This window comes from Telopea speciosissima, chromosome 4 (genome assembly GCF_018873765.1).
Source record: "Telopea speciosissima isolate NSW1024214 ecotype Mountain lineage chromosome 4, Tspe_v1, whole genome shotgun sequence".
NCBI lineage: Eukaryota > Viridiplantae > Streptophyta > Magnoliopsida > Proteales > Proteaceae > Telopea > Telopea speciosissima.
The window spans coordinates 69344870-69364790 of NC_057919.1; the positions used below are offsets into that span (position 1 = coordinate 69344870).

General features: G+C 38.6%; 2 protein-coding genes across 3 annotated transcripts in view; both read right to left on the reverse strand.

Moving 5' to 3' along the window:
* Nucleotides 1-1224: 1224 nt before the first annotated feature.
* LOC122657858 lies at nt 1225-19332 on the reverse strand. 2 transcript variants are annotated; one of them, XM_043852652.1, is made up of 3 exons: nt 19303-19332; nt 6048-6829; nt 1225-1487 (listed from the first exon to the last, which is right to left on the reverse strand). In XM_043852652.1, the coding sequence occupies exons 2-3, from the start codon at nt 6772-6774 to the stop codon at nt 1375-1377; spliced, it is 840 nt and encodes a 279-aa protein (XP_043708587.1). In that variant the 5' UTR covers nt 6775-6829; nt 19303-19332; the 3' UTR covers nt 1225-1374. The 2 variants fall into 2 exon arrangements, with proteins under 2 accessions (XP_043708587.1, XP_043708590.1); XM_043852655.1 differs by having other exon boundaries at nt 1362-1487; nt 6011-6829.
* The window catches only part of LOC122659602 (DExH-box ATP-dependent RNA helicase DExH8), a 36466-nt gene continuing 27843 nt past the window's right edge, over nt 11299-19921 (reverse strand). Inside the window, exons 8-14 of the mRNA XM_043854701.1 lie at nt 15981-16264; nt 15770-15889; nt 15432-15576; nt 15082-15350; nt 14796-14990; nt 13089-13619; nt 11299-11523 (exon numbers count right to left, since the gene is read on the reverse strand). Coding sequence (XP_043710636.1) covers nt 11299-11523; nt 13089-13619; nt 14796-14990; nt 15082-15350; nt 15432-15576; nt 15770-15889; nt 15981-16264 — 1769 coding nt within the window. The remainder of the gene's footprint in view (nt 11524-13088; nt 13620-14795; nt 14991-15081; nt 15351-15431; nt 15577-15769; nt 15890-15980; nt 16265-19921) is intronic.

Below are 19921 nucleotides of genomic sequence, written 5' to 3' on the forward strand. Positions count from 1 at the left end.
TGGGGGAAATGCTGTCTAGTCACGCCTAGACATAGGAGTGTGTAAAATTACAGCTCAGCCCTCCTTCAAATAAAAAATTCTGCCACATGTTGATGTTCTTGCTTTGCATATGCTCTCATTGGCCCATGTCCTGGTGCAGGGCTACACACAGACAATGATCTCTTGTAAAAAAAAACAAAAAAACCATTTAGAAGAATAAGAAGCAATTTAAAACTTTCATTACATCAAAAGATCAAAACTGGAGAAAAGACTTCAACACAAAACCTACTTGCCTAGAGTATATACAGGTGACCTCCGAATCTCACTCTCTCTCTCTCTCTAAATCTTCAGCCGCTCAATTGGCCCAAAGAAGCAGGAAGCCGAGAACCCAAGCTCCTAAACGATGCATGAGTTGAAGGATATTACTTGCTGTTAATAGAAATGAGGAGAAAGAGGGTAATAATCAACTTCATCTGAAGCTGCCATCTTCATTGCTCAGTTCTCTTCGCCACAGTTGTTTCCGGCAAGAGAATGTTATCAAAGCGCATGAATCTCTCATCCATCAATCCTTGGAATTAAGCTCTTAACATATGCAACCATTCCTGATTCTTCACTCTGACCTCCCTCCCACCAACCAATTATCGATGCAACAAACTTGATCCAAAATAATTCAAGTTCCAACCATTGATCAACCCCCAAGCTGCAAGTGTTTCATCAAATCATGATAGCAACTCCCATGTATCCAAACAAAAACATTAGAACAGATTGAAGCCAGTTCATACATCGTCACTTTCTGGGGGTTTATCAGTGAGATTAATAGGAGCGGTAACCCAGTGTAAATAAATAAATTAAACAAGGAAGCTGGGGCCAATCATACAAGAGAAGCATGCATATCTGACCCCATTCATCCCTGTTAAACATCCAAACCAACCTGAGTACCAGCATGCAAATTCCCTAATGGCAGGGCCACACTCAGTTAATCAGGTTCCTTCAGGCAGAGCCAACCCATGCTTTCTTACTGACCTATACACCAACTCATCAGGCCTTGCAATGGAAAATATGGTTGATCTACATATGCCCATCATCTCCATGCACAAAAGGGAAAAGGCCCATTAGGGATAGCTCTTTGATTTCTTCAGTTATTCTATTTCTTTCCTTATCCAAAATGTACAATAGCACATATAGTTGATGTCCTATACATATATCATGGGAGAAAAAGGGGTGGGGGGGGAGGAACCACCAAAATGCCACATCAATGAAAGAAGACACTGTACAGACCTAAACATAAGTCCAATGAAGTGTCACTGACCAGAATCCAATAATTTCAGCTGAATGAACAGCAAATACTGGATATAAAGTTACAATTTAATCATATACGTTAGGAAACAGTATTGATCACCTTAGCAGCTCACTCTCCCTCCAGTCTTGCTTCTTACGCCTACACCTGTGATAAGCTTTTTGCTCTGAAAATGTGTTCTCCCCAACCATCTCCATATTACGATCAGTATCTGAAGGAGAAAAAGTGACAAGACCTGAGCAAAATTGCTAGTCCAATAAAATTAAATCAGAGAAGATCTGGGCTACCAAATGTCCCATAGTCAAATCATGGAAATTTATCTCCCCATGGTGAAATTGCATGGACACTGCACTGATCAGCATTCCCATTGTGCTCAAATGTCCAGCAATATGATGATGAAGTCAACTAATAACCTTAGCCAACTTAGGAGATCATGCCCTTATACAGAGGTGGCATCAAATGGTAAGAATGACTCGATTCCCAGACGCTGGTGTATCGAAGTTTGAAATTTAGACTTTTAGCTCAGCTTTCTGGAGGCTTCATGACAGTCCACGTTATCAGGTTGTCTAATGATATCAGGAACCACTTATGGAATATAATAGAATTGTCTAAATGAAAGAACTCATGCACTAAACATCTGTCTATCAACATATACATACATTTATCAGGAAATATATACTTCTTAACACCATGATTATTTGAGCCTCTTTCCCAATACTTAAAGTCAGCTACATGAACAGTTTCTGCCATCCAGTCTATTAAGAATGAGCATATAACATTGACTCAGGATTCACAAAAAGGAACTGGCAGATGTTCTTTTTTTGGCTGCCAACCTGACAACACCTTCTGGCTCAGCTTGCAACAAATAATGCAAGGCAAAAGAACAGTATAACCAAATCAAGAAATTGCCTATATAGATGGAAATGCAAGATCTATGAGCATGTACAAACTATGTATGTACATGGCCTATTAGGTATGGTATAATTATGAATGAAGAATGATATTTCATATCTAAGTTCAACAGAAAAACCTTTTTTTTGTTTATTATACGCTTAATAATTAATATCCACAGGCATAACCCCACAATATCTCTGACATTAAGATCTGTTTACATTTGGATAAATATAACATAATAACAATGAAAATAGCAATGAACAACAATACTAAAATGTGTTCCATGCAGTAGTCATATGGAAGGTCCTAAGTCATGTTATACTATATTTGAGTGGCCAAGATATCGTGAGTCCTCGTGACCAGTCATAACTCATAACTGCAAATGGGTTTGAATCTAAACCCTATATTGGACACACACCCCTTTTAAAAACTTTTTAAGATATAACACCAATAAAGGGAGTACCCAGTGCACGAGGCTCCCGCCATTGCAAGGTCTGGGGAGGGTCATAATGTACGCAGCCGGATTTTTATCTGCTCCATTTCCCCCTTAGATGGTTGACACATGGCATGTTTAAATCTGACGGTCAAAAATAAAGATAATTCAAAACTCAACCAATCCAATTCTAACCATGGTTTTCAAACCCAATCCCCATCTCGCTCCTCCCTCCAACTCTAACCTACTCACTTTCCTCTCTCTCCCTGTCTGTTCTATCATCACCTGCTCTTTTTCACCCCTTTCTTAAAATCCTACTTTTCATCAACCAGCAAACCAACTTCTCTAGCGAATCAAAAATCACATACAAGATAGATCGAATCTTTATTGCGAAGAAATCAGATTTAACGTATTCCAGATCAGAGCAGCCCCTTCGCAGCAAAGAAAACACTAAAGGAATGGATTCAGATTTGGGTTAACAAATAACAAGCTCTGATGATAACAGGAAACAAAAAAAAAACACTTTTTGGCCCGCATTAATCCAAGAAATAATATAACGAAGGACATAAGAGGTTTCGCTGTTACGGTGTGAGAGCAGAAAAGTTTCTCACCATTAACCTCAATTAAATAAAGGAAATTGCAAGCTGTGCTTATCCAATCTCAATCTCTCTCTCTCTCTCTCTCTCTCTCTCTCTCTCCTTCCTATCTCTTCCTTGAAATCTTTGTCATTACAACTAGTATTTGTCCTTGAAATCTTTGTCTTTACACGTCAAAAGCATGTGTTTTCTTACTGTGTTACAATTTAATTGATTTCCATTAACGAATAGCATGAAACAGAGTGAGGGAATTCGGTAGCTAACTGTAGCTTAGGAACACGAGTATCAGTCTTGAAATCGTATTGAACAGTCTTAGGCTTGACGATCCATTGGTTGGTACCGTTCGTGTTCTCGTGAACAAGCTTGGTGGTCTTATAGCTATACACAGATTGAATCTCATTGTATGAGTATTTAACATTAGGGCTCTCAACCTTGAAACTCTCAATGAACATAGATAATGAGACTACTGAGCTCGACACTAGAAACCCAAGAACAGAACAAGGAGAAGATTTCTTAAGAACCCTTAACCTCTCTGATGGCTTCTCTGGCAGCAAGAGATTGAGAGAGGAGAGGAGGGTTGGGTGGCCGCCGCAGTGGTTGCTGTCCCCGAGAGTTGCAGCAGAGAGAGAGAGAGAGAGAGTAGGTTAGAGTTGGAGTGAGAGAGATGAGGGTTGGATTTGAAAACCATGCTTAGGGTTAGCGTTAGGGTTGGGTTTGAAAACCATGGTTAGAATTGGGTTGGTTGGGTTTTGAATTATTTTTATTTTTGACCATCGGAATTAAACATGCCATGTGTCAACCATCTAAGGGGGAAATGGAGCAAAATGGAGGATGTCAGAAATGGAGCAGATAAAAATCCGTACGCAGCCTTACCCCTGCTTTCGCAGAAGCTGTTCCCAGACTCGACCCCGGGACCACTTGGTCACAATGGAGCAACCTTACCGTTGCACCAAGGCCCGCCCTCTTAAGATATAACACCAATGGAATTGCAAAACTAACACTTAGTTTTACCCTCCAGTTAGGTTCAACATGATAGCTCAAACATCAAATTGAAAGTATGGTCCACATAGTCAACAATGTCACAATACATTACTCTTAAAAGGATGAACTTATATTTCATTTGATATAAACAGTAAAGATTGAAAACCACTATGAACAATTGGCAAGCAATTCATTTATCAACGAATGAATTTAACTTTTTCTGAATGAGGTGAAGCACCAACGAATACCACAGAAAAAAGAAAATGGATTAAAGTATCATCTTCTGATTCCATTATGACTTTTTCATACCAAATACAATCTGTAACTTCCTACTGCATCTTTTATTTTTTTTGGGGGGGAGGGGGGTGGGGAGGATGGAAGGAGATAAGCATTATGAATCTATGATATCCATGCTCTTGTTAGTTTTTACAAATCTATGTGGAACAGATTATGTCAGTACAGAAGACGAGCTTCCTCATTTTCATGGATGTCAAAGAATTTGAGAATAGTGACAATCAAATTATTTCATACTCCTTTCACCAGTATAACTCAAGAACATCACAGGAGGAGCCTTATCCCCACTATTTGGTGCATACTGAATGGATAAAAAGATCAAACTAATGGCAGGACAAGATCCTTGCTGAGTGCTGACCTTAAATAGTAGGATGTCATAAAGAGAAAGATCTGTAAAGCCAAAGTTCTCATGATCAATTTTGACTACAAAAGGAAATAAAAGGAACACAGGATCCTTGGTAAGACTCCACAAACTAGGTTGCACAAAATAAACAAACAACAAATTTCTAGACCAAAGTAATCAATTTCCCTCAAGATCCTTCTACAGTTATATTCTATCTTCTTAACTCTCAAGGAAAAGATAGCTATGTTATGAAAAATACATAAGTAAAATAAGTTCATTAGTTTTGATAGAACACCTAGTTTATGAAAGAAACTAATTTTATAAAATTTCTACTTCACGTGATATAGCCTATGATACTAAAAGAAAACCCCAATGACACATTAGATTTTTCTTGTTCTCCTTGGAACATTAAACCATACACCAGCGTATATAAAGGATTTAAACTGTCTTTCAATCCCTTTCTTTATAACAAATAAATTGCGGTCTCTACTTCAAGTTGACTGCATCATAATGTAAGATGCTCGCTTCTTAAGCATGTTCTGGTATGGTCTGGAACTGAGTCAAAGCCATCTCCACTCTACAAAGCAATCACTGGCTAACTTTCAAATCAATGAAAACCACACAGTCCTCTTTCTGATTCCTGTAAATATTTTCACACAAAAGTATTTTCATCTTCAGACAAACTCATGATTAGGTCACTTCCATAATTGATCCTATTCAATTCCAGTCCCAAAGAAATAGATAAATCAAGGGAAACCAGACTCTCCTCTTTCAGATTCCTGCTAATGATTTTTATACAGAAGTATTTCATCTTTAGATAAACTCATGATATGGTTACGTCCTTAATTGATCCTATTCCATTCCACTCTCCTCTTTTAGATTCCTGTCAATGATTTTTACACAAAAGTAACTCAGACAAACTCATACTACGGTCACTTCCATGCTTGATCCTATTCGACTGCACTCCCAAGGAAATAGGGAGTGAAGAGAATTTAACTGAGACATGCGGGGTATCAACTATCAACTGAACTAATTTTAAAACAATGGTTCCAATCAACGTGTTTCTTATGCATCCAATAAGTTTAAAAAAACAGAAAGTGAGGAGTCGGGGAGGAATTACAATGCTCGAACAGGAAACGATCCTTTAAACAAAGGAAAAAAGAAAAATCCGATTACTTATTGAATTAAAATACCAAAATGAAGGAATGGAAACAGTAGAAAGTTAAGTACCACCAAATCGATTTCCCCATGAAAAAGGCCGGCCGTCGTCTTCTTCCTCGTCGAGTTCATCACCGTAGCCGAATTCTGCATCCCCTCTGTAACCCGGTTCACTCCCATAACCTGATTCGTTGCCTTGAGATTCAAAAACCCCAGCTTGCCAAGTCCCAGAACCCAAATTGTCCCTCTCTCCACTCCCAATATCCTTCCCAGTCCCATCCCTTCTGGAATGCTTATTAGCTTCACTAACATCCGACGCCCAACTAGCATCCCCATTACTCACGAACAACTCCCCACTGGAATCCGTGCCGGCAGCAATAGGAAAATCGGAGCAAGTAGCGTAAGCTGCAGACGCCCCAACCGAGCAGCAACGACGAGTACCACTCTTGTCACTACTCCGGCCGGAGACGGATCGGGACCCGCGCCGCCTCCGCTTCCTAGCGATCCAGCCGAAGCTGTCTCTCTTGTGAGGAGCCCTGGGCATCCTCTCTTCTTCCAACAAACGCAGCTTGGACATGTCTAGACTGTCAACAGAGAAACTGGTGGCGCGGTTGGAGAGGCAAGGCCTCTTGCTGTGAACAACGCCATTAGGAGTGGTGGTAGAGGAGGGTTTGGTAGTGTAGAGATCAGGTTCAAGGGTTTTGGAAAGGTTTTGAGACTGAAAAGGCCTCCAGCTGTGGAACTGGAAAGTGCAGGACTCCAAGGCATAGCGAGAATTCAGGGAGGATTTGTGTGTCATCGCTGTTGTGGGAAGTTAGACAACATTTTTTTTTTCTTTTTCTGTTTCGATCGTTAAAAAGAGAATAACAATAACCAGAATTTTAGGGTTTCATCAATTCGGGGAAGAGATCTTAAGGGAGTATCTGAATTGTTGAGAGGTTTTTTTGGGGGAATTTGTGTTGTAATTGACGATCAGTATTATCCACTCGTTGAGCGCAGCGTGTGTGACACTGTGTGAATTGACTCCGTGAGACTGTCTCTGTCACCTCGTAACCCCAAACGCGTTATTGTATGATTACAGTTGATGGTTGGTTGGTTGACTGGCAAGAAATAGAATCTTTGTCCACCGTCCGTTGCTCCATCCGTAGAGCTTTGGCGTCGTCTGGTCTCTGTCTCTCTCTTTCCATTTTCCACTCTAACTCATCTTTTCAATTGTGAAGAGTGAAGATACAACCAATGTGATCGGTATCGGTATCGGTACCTGTATCGGTCATATCATAACCGATACAGCCAGGTCACCTTGGTTCCGAACTTCGGACAACAAAATGAAAGATCTTTTTTTTTTTTTTGGACTGAAAAAGTTTACTTGGTTTTTTTTGTTATGAATAAGAAAAAATATTAATTACATTGTTTTAGTCCCCAGAGGTCAAAAGTAAGGATGTAAATGAATAGTCAAAATCCATTTTCGTATCCATTTAGCACTATCTGAATTTATTTGAAAATTAAACGGATGTGGATACGGATAAGCTATAGCTATCCGAAAAGCTATATTTACATGTAAAAGGATAAAATATCCGTATTTGTATCCGTTTAGCACTATCCGAATCCGTTCGAAAGCTAATCGGATGCGGATGCAGATGCGTATATAACACTATCCGAACCAAATCCGATTTGTTTACATCTCTAGTCGAAAAAGATAATTTACGACAATTTGTCTTGAAAGATGAACAGAATGGTGAGATGAGAGATAACATGATGTCCAAAACCATGGATGCCTCTAGTAACATATCTTGTAATTCCTATGAGACATTCCAAATATGAAGATTAGTCCATCCTAAATTAGATGTTATTGTTATCCCTTTTAGAAGGTATCTGTCTTCGGCCTCAAAAAAATTATTTGATAAAATGTTATGTAATTCTATAAAATCCAAAAAAATTAGAAAGAGAAGACCAACAGCCCATCATGATGTGGTTAGTGATCTTTTGGTATGTCCTACACAAATTAGAATATGATACGTTATTGAGAACAATGAGAAATAAGCAGATTGCAGTTATAAGTACCACATTGGTTTGATAAAAAAAAATGATCCACATCATTCACCTACTGGGTTGGGTGGGTGAATGATCAAAATTAAAATTTGACCATCAAATTAAAGTCTGCTATGTGTCGGTTTTTTAAGGGGGGTGCTTGAGATGAATTGCGAGATGGGGAACTTGAGAGGATAAAAATCCTTGAAATTATCACATGTTAATAGGGATGTAAATGGATAACCGAAAATCTAAATTTGATCCGCATCCGTATCCGTTTAGGGATATCCATATTCGTTTAGAGATATCTAGAAAAAAATCTAAATACTCCGATAAAAATCCATCCGGAAAAAACTTTGAATAATTAATAATAAAAAAATTAGTAAATACTAATATTGAGGGCTTTGAAGATTCAAAAGGTTCTAGAATATGAGTAAAAGAGAATAATACATGGGTGCAGGGATGAATTTTTTTTCTTTCAGGTTCGCTGCCCGGTATGGTTGTCCGGTTCCCCTCATAGGGGGCGAAAATGACGACTTAACCTTACTCTGGCAGTTTTTTCGAGCAAGGGGTTAGGTCATCATTTCCGCCCCCTTACGAGAGGAACCAGACAACTGTACCGGACAGGAACCTGAGAGGACAATGATGAATGTAGGGATAGGCGAAGCCAACCCAACTCCATTACTAGATTAACTAACATTGGTTTTTGGTTTACAAAATTTTTTTTGCTAACATTGGTTTACAAAATTAACTACTAGTGTTTACTTATAACCAAAAGATAGATTGGTATTACAAATGTAGCTAGAACAGTCTCCCTCTCTCACCCAACTATGCTTTTTTTTAAAACATTTTTACCCCTCGTCTTTTTCCCCCTCTTCCTTCTGTTAGGTTTGTTGAGGGGAGATTGCGGGTGCAGGGGATGTTGTGGGGGTTATTATTGGGTTCAAGTGATGTAGGATGCAGATTGTCGCCGAAAGAAGATTGAGTTACAGGACGTAAAAAGGAGAGGGGTTGAAGGTCATCGATGGTAGGTTACTTGCGGGATGGGCTGAATCGCTGAGAACAGGTGGTGGTGGTGGTGAACATGATTTGTAGTGATGGATCGGATCGTAGGAATGGTGTTGCGAGATGTTCAGGGGGGTCGCAGGACTGGTAGTGTATGGATTGTTGGAGGTTTTTCAATATAATGGCATTGGGAATAGTCCCACATCGGGAACAGAGAATATGTTTTACTACAGGAAATAGATTTCTCTGCTATTGACTTTTCTGTTTTCTTAGAAGGCTTTCTGGCATCGATCTTGGCTTCGTTTGTGCAATACGCAACCAAGATAATCAACAAGTTTGGGTTTCATTGTATCTTGAAAGACAATTCGTCTGCAATCTATTTGCATACAAGAAATAAGGACGAATTTCGTCTTAAGGAAAGCGACACTGTAACCCGCCTTGAAGATTCAAGCCAATTTCTGTTTCTAACATGGATGTTGGGCCGCAGCAAGGATGTGGTCATGGTGGAAGGGAGTTGCTGGGGGTGATTATAGGGTGTTGGGAGTTGAGTTCCAACAGGGATAAGAATGACAGTCGGGTTTCAAAGATTAGGTGGTGATTGAAGGTTGGATGAGCAGGTCGTAGGGATGGGAAATTGCTGGATGTTCAAGGATTCAATAGGTTTTTGCGGGGGTTCAAAGGGGTTTAGTGGTGTTGAGAGAGGTTCAGGTGGTCGGGCAAACGGGGTTGGCACGCAGGGGTGGCGGTCCTGTTTCAAGCTCAAGTTCATAACGGCCAATATCGCCATCCTAGAAGCCACGAAGACAAGCTCATCGGAAAGGGCAACCAGTACATGACTCTCATTCATACCATTGTGCTGCCGACGAGGCACTGTCGATGAATTTTGCATTCAGGTTGTACAGAACCCAAACAAACCACCGCTGGTTCCTCATTAAACGGGACAGATCACTGATCAGGGCGGAGACGGAGAGTTGAGGCGAGCTGGGTTTGAGATTTCCGATTCAGACAAGTTAGAGGTAGATTATGGTTATTACAGGGAGGATGGGAGGGAATCAGAGAAGAGAGTGGTGAGAAGGAAATGGGGTTTGAAGAGAGAGAAAGTTGCAAGTGTTAAACGAGCTCACAGGGAAGGGAAGGAGTGAGGGCGGTTATAGGATGATCGAGGGGAGGAAGAGGTATGGACAAAAATGTCAAAAAATATGTGGGCTGAACATGAGGTACTATTTTGGGAATTTTTGTCCGGACTAAGTTTCCCTCCACCCATAGAAGACGGTTCACTGACCATCCTTGGTTCACAAAGACCTTTGAAGTTTTAGTATGTTCCCCAAAAGTCTTCCCGATACCCCCCTTCTGCTTTGCAATAAATGGGATCTCATTCATCATGGGTGGAGGGAAACTCAAAGTCCATTTTGTAATATGCAAACTCAATCTGACTAGTTTCGTTAACATAAACATTGGGTGGTTAATTTTGTAAACCCAAACCCAATGTTAGATAATCTAATAATTTTTCCTAATTCATTTTTGTATGGCCTTGGTGCAACAGTAAAGGTCCTGCTCCATTGTGACAAAGTGGTCACGGGTTCGAGTCTGGAAACAACATCCTCTTTGCAAAAATTGGAGGGGAGAGGAGAATTTAAAAGACGAGATGAGGAAGAATTGTGTTCAAATGAAACATGTAAAAGCTACAAATATGGATGCAGGAACAAGGATCAGATGGACGTTTGTACATAAAAAGTACAATAACTATACGTCCAATACATGGATCCTTTTTTCGTTTCTCTTGAATTTTTTTTTTTTTAAATGCGTATAAAAAAGAAAGTTCATCAAAAATAGGTGTATTAAAAAATAGAAGTGTTTACATCATCCTCTGAGATCATACTAACATTACGTTACTCTTGTCAATGATAATTTATGTTTCACAGAACAATTAGATCTGCAAAATTCGGATCTGTAACATACAGCCATACCCTGATCCATGCAAAAATTTCTAATTAGTATAACACTATAAAGTCTTCTTTTCTTGATGGCCTGTGTAAAACTACCAACTGCACCATGGAATCCATATGTAATAGTAAGCACTCTGAAAACCCTTTACATCAACACTGATCAGAGTTCTACCAAAAAAAAAAAAAACTGATCAGAGTATCAGACCCTGTACAACCTCAGCCAAACTTTAAGAAAAAAAGAGAGTAAAAATCACACTACGAACCCAGGCAGAATGATCCACAAATATTTATAAATTTCCACCAGAATCTCTCTTTTGATCTTATGAACATACAAGATCAAACTTTCAAACTGGTTTACAATTATTGTGTAGACACTTACTTAGAGCGGTTGCATAATCTCCAAATTGGATGTCAGTGGGTGGGTAAAGATCAAAAACATATGAGACAGGTCTTGATACCATAATTGGATTCTTAGATGCAAATGTGTCTGAGAACTCCCCAAAGCTTGATGTATCAAATGGGAATGACTCCGTCAAGAAAAAGAAGCAATCCCTTGCTAACTTTTCCACCTAAATCAACAATAAACACACCATTAACAACCATTCTTGACATAACTAGTTTAGTGATCAATGTCACCTGTTGCCACAAACATCCAACCTGACCAACAGTCTGTCAAGAAGTTGAAAATTATCATCCGACACAATAATAGGATCAAACTAGCAAAAGGTTAATCAAGTGAACAAAAAACATGCAAAACATTAGACATGTGTAGCTTGCAGTTTACTAGGCAAAGACAAAGCATCAAACACTTCCTGAAGCTGTTAAGCCAAAATGGTCTTTATGAATTGAGAGAAACAAATGGAACCACTTTTAGTGAAACTGTAAGACCAAGAACATCTTTACTATTTATAGGATAGTTTAGGTACCCAATTAAACATGGAGCAGCCAATTCCATTTCATGTGGCACATGCACGTGAATCAGAACACCCTATAGTTCAAAATCCCGCCGCCGAGATCTCGGAAAGCTCGAGAAACTCGAGCTTCTCGAGACGAGTTATTATACAAAATAAAAAAAATGTCAAAACTCGAAAAACTCGACCAAGATTTCGAATATTTCAAGAATCTCAGTGAAATCTCGAATATTTCGAGAATCTCGGCGTCCTCAGTACTCAGTCGTAGTATTGTATTGTTGGGACTTGTGAGTTAAGACGTGGAAGACTAGGTTGTAAGGTGTCTATGACTTATGTATTATTCATTGTGCTTAGGTTGGGTGTCTATGTAATATGCATCATGAACACTTCATTGTATCTTGTGGTTTGTAGTAGAAACTTTAAGTATTTAACTATTTCTTATAATTATTCAATATTATGTGCACAATTTACTTGTTTTACTTGCCAATTATGTCTCTTTTTTTTTTTGGGTAATCCTTGCCAATTATGTCTCATATCATTCAAACAATGTGTAGAATGGGCAATATTACATCAAGGGTTTGGCCTTTACTGCCAACCAAAGGTGTAAATCTAAAACACCAAATTGGGTGCTTTTTTTTTTCTAGTTTGAACCTTTAAATAAGTTTATTTAGCCTAAAACAAGCTTACCTTAAAGTTTCGGAGCCAACTATGGCCATATGCCCACCGAAACATAATTCCGAAACATTAAAAAAAAAAATACATTGTCTCGCCGAGATATCGGCGAGATCTCGAGATCTCGGAAAACTCGACCCAGTCAAGACCGAGTTTTAAACCCTTGGAACACCCCTCCCTCCGGGACACCATGGGACCAAAAGTTGCTAAACAGTTTGGTTATCCTAACTATATGATGTATTGTTAATGTTTCCATGGTTTCTTCTTCCAAAGGAATGCATATGATTGCTTGCCAAAAGTTTTTGCCCCAGCTACCATCAAGGAATGGTCCAACAATATTTATAAGCACATGTACCTCATGCATGGGCCTGTTCCCAGAACATGTAGTTTTGCTACAATCAGGCAAATGGTCCAACAATATTTATTGTCAACAATTCCATCCTTTCAACCTGTGCATATCCAGGTTTTCTAGCAACATGATTTACTTTAAGCAACTACTCATAGTATGCAAGCACTCAAAACAAGAGAAATTTAGCCACCACCTTCCATACCTGTAGATGTGAAAATCTCATGCTGTTCATTGTAAGGACCACCCGCAGTCCATACAAGGTGTCTGCCAAAATCCTAACAGAAAGATATTCAAAAAACCTCTGCAAAAGGCCCTTCTGTCCTTCCAAGTCGTCACTGTTGACAGAAAAATTAGCAAACCACATTACACACTGCACTTCTTCCCATGGGATGGGGTTCTCAGTAGCCTCTGAGATTATAGTATGATACGGATGACTCAGGCCCCACAGTATTCTGATATTTTCCAGTGAGGGATCAAATATGGAGGTGTAAGGCAGACATGTTGTGCAAATTATCGTGCTTGAACCACAGTGGAGAGATAGATTGGAGGAGAAATGAAAATCGGTATCATCCAAGATAAGAATGCATTCATCAGGAGCTGTGGGTAAAAGACGCAGAAGCAAAGTGGCATCAGCGATTTCATCTTCAGGCAAACATAAACTCGGACTGCTAAATGATGAAATGGAAGAGCCGAGGTCATGAGAAAAGAAACATGAATTCCCATTACGACATCCCTGCCCATCCACATTGATTAAAGGTTAGAATTAAACTGAACAAGAATGACTTGCCCTGCATAGCCTGCATATCAGCTTAAGGGAGAATTCTATCAGGTCCAACAGAAATATACATACAAAACTATGAACAATATATTTGTAATCATAATGCATAACATAATCGACACAAAATTTGTTAGTATGCTATGTATAATGCATATGATCACCTATAACAATTTAGGTCAACCTGGATTCCCATGCAGCCATAAGGAACAACTGCAAATAGATGAATAGAATGCTTCTACCATTCATGATATTCTTCTTTTATTTCATTACTGCAACAAGATGGCATTCTTGGACTGCAACATGGCTCTTCCTAATATCCCCTAAGAAGTTATAAGAAAGCATAAAATGTCAAGGATAAAAGAGTGTACTAGAAGAGAAGAAAGAGTTCGCCGGTTTCAGGATTGAAAGCATCAAATAACAGGATGAAATAGGGCTAAAAATGTGTGAAACTAGGAGTTTCTTGTAAATTTATTTCGGTGAATGATCAGTACAAGTAATGGGGATGCAAAAATCAACAAGCCCCTAACTGAATTTCAGTTTAAATTTTTGAGAAGGGAACCAAGTGGAACTTGACCTTTAGGAAGAGAAGCAAACATCAATGAAATTTGTACCAACCATGATAAAAGACAAGTCACTAGCTAATAATCTATGGTTTATATTCATAAACCACACAAATACTACAAAGAACCAGATATACATTTTCAAGCAAGGGCTGGCAATCAGTTTAAGGCGTTGTCCCAATTTAATCCTCAACTGCCCACTCTTTTATGAAGACTTGGCCTGCCAGAACGGTTGAAATTTTGGCATGATTAGATGGGTGCTTTTAGGCCTCCAGTCGGTGAATGAATAAATGTGCAATCCAAATCAGATACATCAGTATGATTGAGACATTCTCACCAGAATATAGGAAAGCAGGTAGGACTTTACAGAGAGAGAGACACTTGGCAGGTTTAGGTAGTTGACGTCAGCCCTAAGTTGGTGAAGGAATGAGCAACCCAAATCCAGTATGTTTAATGTGAAAAATCAGAAACGAGTTTTAGGAGGATTGGCAGGAAGTGTAAGAACACACTTCCCCTACTCTCCAGAACATGAGGTATACAGTACAACATTGGACCAAGGAAGGTAATGTACCTGAAAGGATAAGAAAAACTTGCATGTAGGCCTTTTGGCTTGTAGGGAATGGGAGAAGGAACATTGGCTGCCTTTGTTGCATGATCCATTGATGAAGAATTTGCATAGAGAAGCTTGACTAATGACAGAAGAGCCCACATCATCCAAATGTTTAAACATATCCACTGAAGTGTCTTCTGAATGGTTAACTCGTATCTGTTGAACAAACGCACGGGAAAAGGCAATTATTATTAATGGCCACAATATTGCTACCACAAGACGTAATAGATAACACAACAGACGATACCTCTTTGATACTTTCCACCAGCTTTTCAGCAACAGCTTCAGCTTGAAATTGTTTGGGAGAAACAAATGGTACAGCAATGCAGTTCCTTGTTTCAATAGTTGAATCAGTATGTTCATCACCAGTAGCCAATTCATCTGTGTCTCCATTTGAATGAGACTGAATGAGGCATGTGTGTTCAAATTCATAGGGATCATAATAAGAAGGTAGTCCATTAGATGTAGACAGAAATTTGGGGCGGAACCGGTGCATTGAGTTCAATACATCTTCGTCTGCAGGGAAAGACAACCAGAAGTTTCAGAACATATTTCATATATAAAACGTCTCTTCAGTAATGTTTAGAAAAAGCATACATATTTCTGAGATATGTTGTAGAGATGACCGCACAAGATTGTGGAAAGAGCACCATTCCTCCTCGAGCTTAGGGACCTGAATTTGAGTGGCTTTTGGCTCATCAAACTTTATAAGTTGCTTCAGCCGTAGAAGACGATGTTTATCCTTTAAAATGGCAAAAGCAAATATTCTAAGCTATAATTAGAAAAGGACAACCCAGAAATGTGAGCAAACTGAAATATGAATACAAATAACATTGAAAAACCTAAAAGCTTCCCCACCCCTCTTTCCCAGAAGAACCCCCCCTCCTCCCAAGAGATGATTCATGCTTACCTTATGGCAAAAGATGAGAGTTTACCTTGAAAACACGTTGCCAAAACTCATATGCACAGAGGTTCCCCATGAAGACAACTTCCTTTTTCCCAAGGACCATGTTGTCACTATTCCCATCAAAGTAGTTGTCTACATACGCAGAAAACTAACAAACAGAAACAATCAGGAAAAAGAGACTGTTTGACCACCATGGACACAAAAAATACAACATCGTCAACGCACTCAATAGAAAATACCAAATCTTCCTGCCCGAAAGGATGATGAATGGGAAGAGGCTGTGTGTCCATCATTATGCCAATCAGAATGCCATCTCGGAGCAGTCCAATATCTCCAAACTTGAGTATGAGGACAGATGCATCAAAAGACAAACACAAACTGGAGAGCAGCTGTCCATAAAATGTTGGCTCATGCCGAACTCTATGAGAGTATGATCTTTCCAATGCATTGATGTGAACAAGCAAACTTAGTGCGTCTTCAACAACTTCAGAATCTGGCGGATCAAGAGCTTTCTGCAACAAGACTAATGTCAAAGTACCATAAATTAGGCCCATCTTTTGTTTTTCTTGGTAGAAACTAATATTGAGTCATGCTCATTCGAAGAACAACTGCTGGAATAAAACTGTTGATCAGGTATGCATAAATTTAGCTGAGTAAGCAGCAAACTCATAAGATTTGTTTTTGGCAACATAACTACTGCTTGATGCAGAAATAAAGACTAAACAGCATAGCAAGTCCAAGAACCAGGCCTAATATGGCCCATTTCTAGTTTAAACAGGCTTAACATGGCCTGGGTTCAATTTTTTATTTTTTTTAGTGTTTCACGTTCTGGTTGAGCCAGTGGTCCAACGGTTCAGTTTAAATTGTTATATTATTTTCTTTCACAGCCTAAGTTATGGGCCCACATTATCTTGTTTTCTTTTAGAGCTTTAAAAGGGATGGGAGTATGGGACACCTTGTAAGGGGGGGATGACTAGGGGGTTCCTAGTAAAACTGTTTTTACTTGCTGTTATAATAAAGGACAGGCAGCAATTGCAGCCCACGTTTTCGGCTTCAATATTGTTTTTTTTTTCCCTCCTGCTATGAGAACAGTGTGGTCTTGTGGTGATTCAAGATGCTGGATTGCTGGTGAACCCAATCACACCTTGCGGCAGGAAGCCCAAGTTACAGATTCCTCTTCCTTTCTTCTTCAATATTAGTTTCATTCAAGAGATTGTCTGTTCCTGCATATCAGTATACAGAATCAGCAGTACCTGCGATTTTTCTCTCCTACTTTCTCTAGGATTTTCTGGTTATCTAGTATCACATCATACACAGATAAGAATTATGTTCTGTTTCCACAAATCATATTCAGTCAGTGCTTTAAACCCCTTCCTATAATCAAGTCTTGATTTTGCAGATTGAATGCTGTAATCCTAGTCAAAGTTGGAATCATCACTTGCTGATGGATATTCAAGAATCTATGTTTTAGAATTCTGTTGAGTCAGATTTATTTTTTGGCTAAAGTTGAGTATGATTTCTGTGGTGATTATATATTTGATAGTACTGACATGAATTCTGAAACCTGATCGACGAAAATATCAATTGACTAGTCAAACTTGAGTTTGACTACTTCAACAATGAATTGTCAGATTCAGCAGATCTGACCCTCGGATCTTGCTGAGCTTTTCAGCATTTATTCTAATCTTAAAGGGGACCACTCAACCAGAGTCATTCAACTATCTGACATCTGGCATTTGCTTGGTGAATTTTCTCCTAAATTCAGGAAATTTTCTCTGTTTTGTGATCCAGTTATGTTGGTACTGATTTATACATATCAGAACCACATTACTACCGTAGAGTGCGTTAGCCCTAGAATTGTATATTAAGTTTTGATGATAAAATGTTAGTGTTTCTTGATAACCAAGCATTTGGACATCAATGGAATAAACATGTCTTAGTGTGGAACTAAGCATGTTACTACTTACTAGTTGATGAAAAGACTTCCCCAAAAATACTGTCATTACTCATTAGAGGCAAATAATTAGTAAACAGCTGGAGGCTCCTAAAGCATGCTTGTGATATCTAACTAGTATATTATCCTGGAGATTCAGTAATTAGTGTAAAATGACATATACTAGTTTGGATGATCAAAGCATGTTCTTGATGAACATTCCATTTGCTTTACAATGTATACGACAAACTATGTTTTGTGCAATTTTATGAATGTGTGCTGATATGGAAATAATCATAGTTCAAGAATCTCCGTTTTTGAAAAAACCGAGACAAGATTGAAGGCGAAATGAAAAGTTACAATGTCTCGGCCGAGATCTCGGTGGGAATCCTTGGTATATAGACACCTATTTACGCAAACCTTGGTATACTTATTTATGCCTGAAAGTAGGACAGACACTTGTTTATGCCTAATATCATTTAAGTAAATTCATTTACTTAAGATGTTATTCATAAATAAGCAAATACCCCCTATTTGAATCCAATAAAAAATAGTTAAAAAATCAAATTCCAAAAGGATAAAAGTCAACCCCCCCCCCCCCCCCAGTTCAAGAACTAAAATTATATTTTCGGCGGTAGGTGTAATTTTCAACTTTCTAATGCTAGAGTTTTTCTCAAATCTAAAAATTCCATAAATCTTAATATGGTAAAGCATTGAAAGCTTTCCAACAAATCCAAGATTGCTTAAATCTGATTTATATTGAAGGAGTTATATACCGGTCAAACTTAATTTAATGTGCGCGAATGCTATCAAAATCGCTTTGAATGAAAATATTTTTTTGGATATCAAAACAAATGAATATTTTACCGCACTTTTGGTTTTTAGCAATGTTTTACCATATTAAGATTTATCGAATTTTTAGACTTGTAAAAAAAACCCCAGCAGTAGAAAGTTGAAAATTGCACCTACCGGCTACCGCAGAAAATCCAGTTTTTGTTCTTAAACTAGGGGGTTGACTTTATTTTTTAACTATTTTTATTGGATTCAAATAGGGGAGTATTTGCTTCTTTATGGATAATATCTTAAGTAAATGAAAAATATTTACTTAAATGATATTAGACATAAATAAGTTCATGTCATGGTTTCTAGCACAAGTGTCTGTCCTGGTTTCCCACTAAGTCCAACTCCTATTTGGACTTTGATTTGTCAAAATCTTATAGTGTCATTGTGTTTAAATGGCCCAAAATAGGATGTATACCAACTTTTAAAAACCCACCGAAACCATCAACCGAGTTCAAAAACAAAAAAATGCACCAACTCACCGAGATCTCGGTCCAACTCTATTTTTTTGCCAGGCAAAACCAATATCAAAACCGAGTTCTCGAACCATGGGAAATATGCACTAACATGTTTGTTAAGTGATGCCTAATCATCATACCAAAAATGGAGTCATCTTTCTTCTCTTCATTAGTTCTGGTTGATTAGTGCTCTGGTTTTGTCACATGGTATCAGAGGATTACAATCCAGTGCCTCTCACATCTTCTTTCAAATTTGAGAGTTCTTCTTGGGTTTTCCTTTTATGGTCCACAGCAACCAATGCTGCATGTTTATTTTGTCTGAAACCCTACTTAACAACATAATGAAGAACTAGGGTTTCATATTGCTATGAAGATCCCCCCCCCAAATCATTCTTGATTGATGCTTATAGAATGATGCTCGCGGTACCTTGTTTTGGGAGACTTTTGGAGTAATTTGAATCCTTGATTACTCCTAATCCATTCATCATGTTACACTGATCTTTTGGGGCACTGAAGTCCCTCTTATACAAGTCCTTCAATATCCATATGGTATTGATTTGAGTTCTGGATGTCAAGTAATTGAAGTTTTCAAATTACCAATGCAGTTCGAGATATAATTTTTTTTCTGGCGGAACCTATTTCTGATATTACATCCAATTTGTTTTGCGGATCTGGTTGATCTTTTGAGGCTTTTAAAGGTCATCTAGAGCTGCTTCCTTTACCTCAATTTGGGCCTGATCTGAGCCCTAGTTTTGCTGCAAATAGAAATTTCTTCAACAGGCTGGTGGTACTCTGTGTTGGCAGTTTTGATGCCTTCTTTGTATCTTCATCTGATCATATCCAGTCTCAGCACTTCTTTAGGGCAATATCGTCTCTCTCGACAGCTTGTTTTGATTGTAGTTTGAAGATCATCTGGTGCCTCTTTATCTGTTGCTATTTAATACCTAAA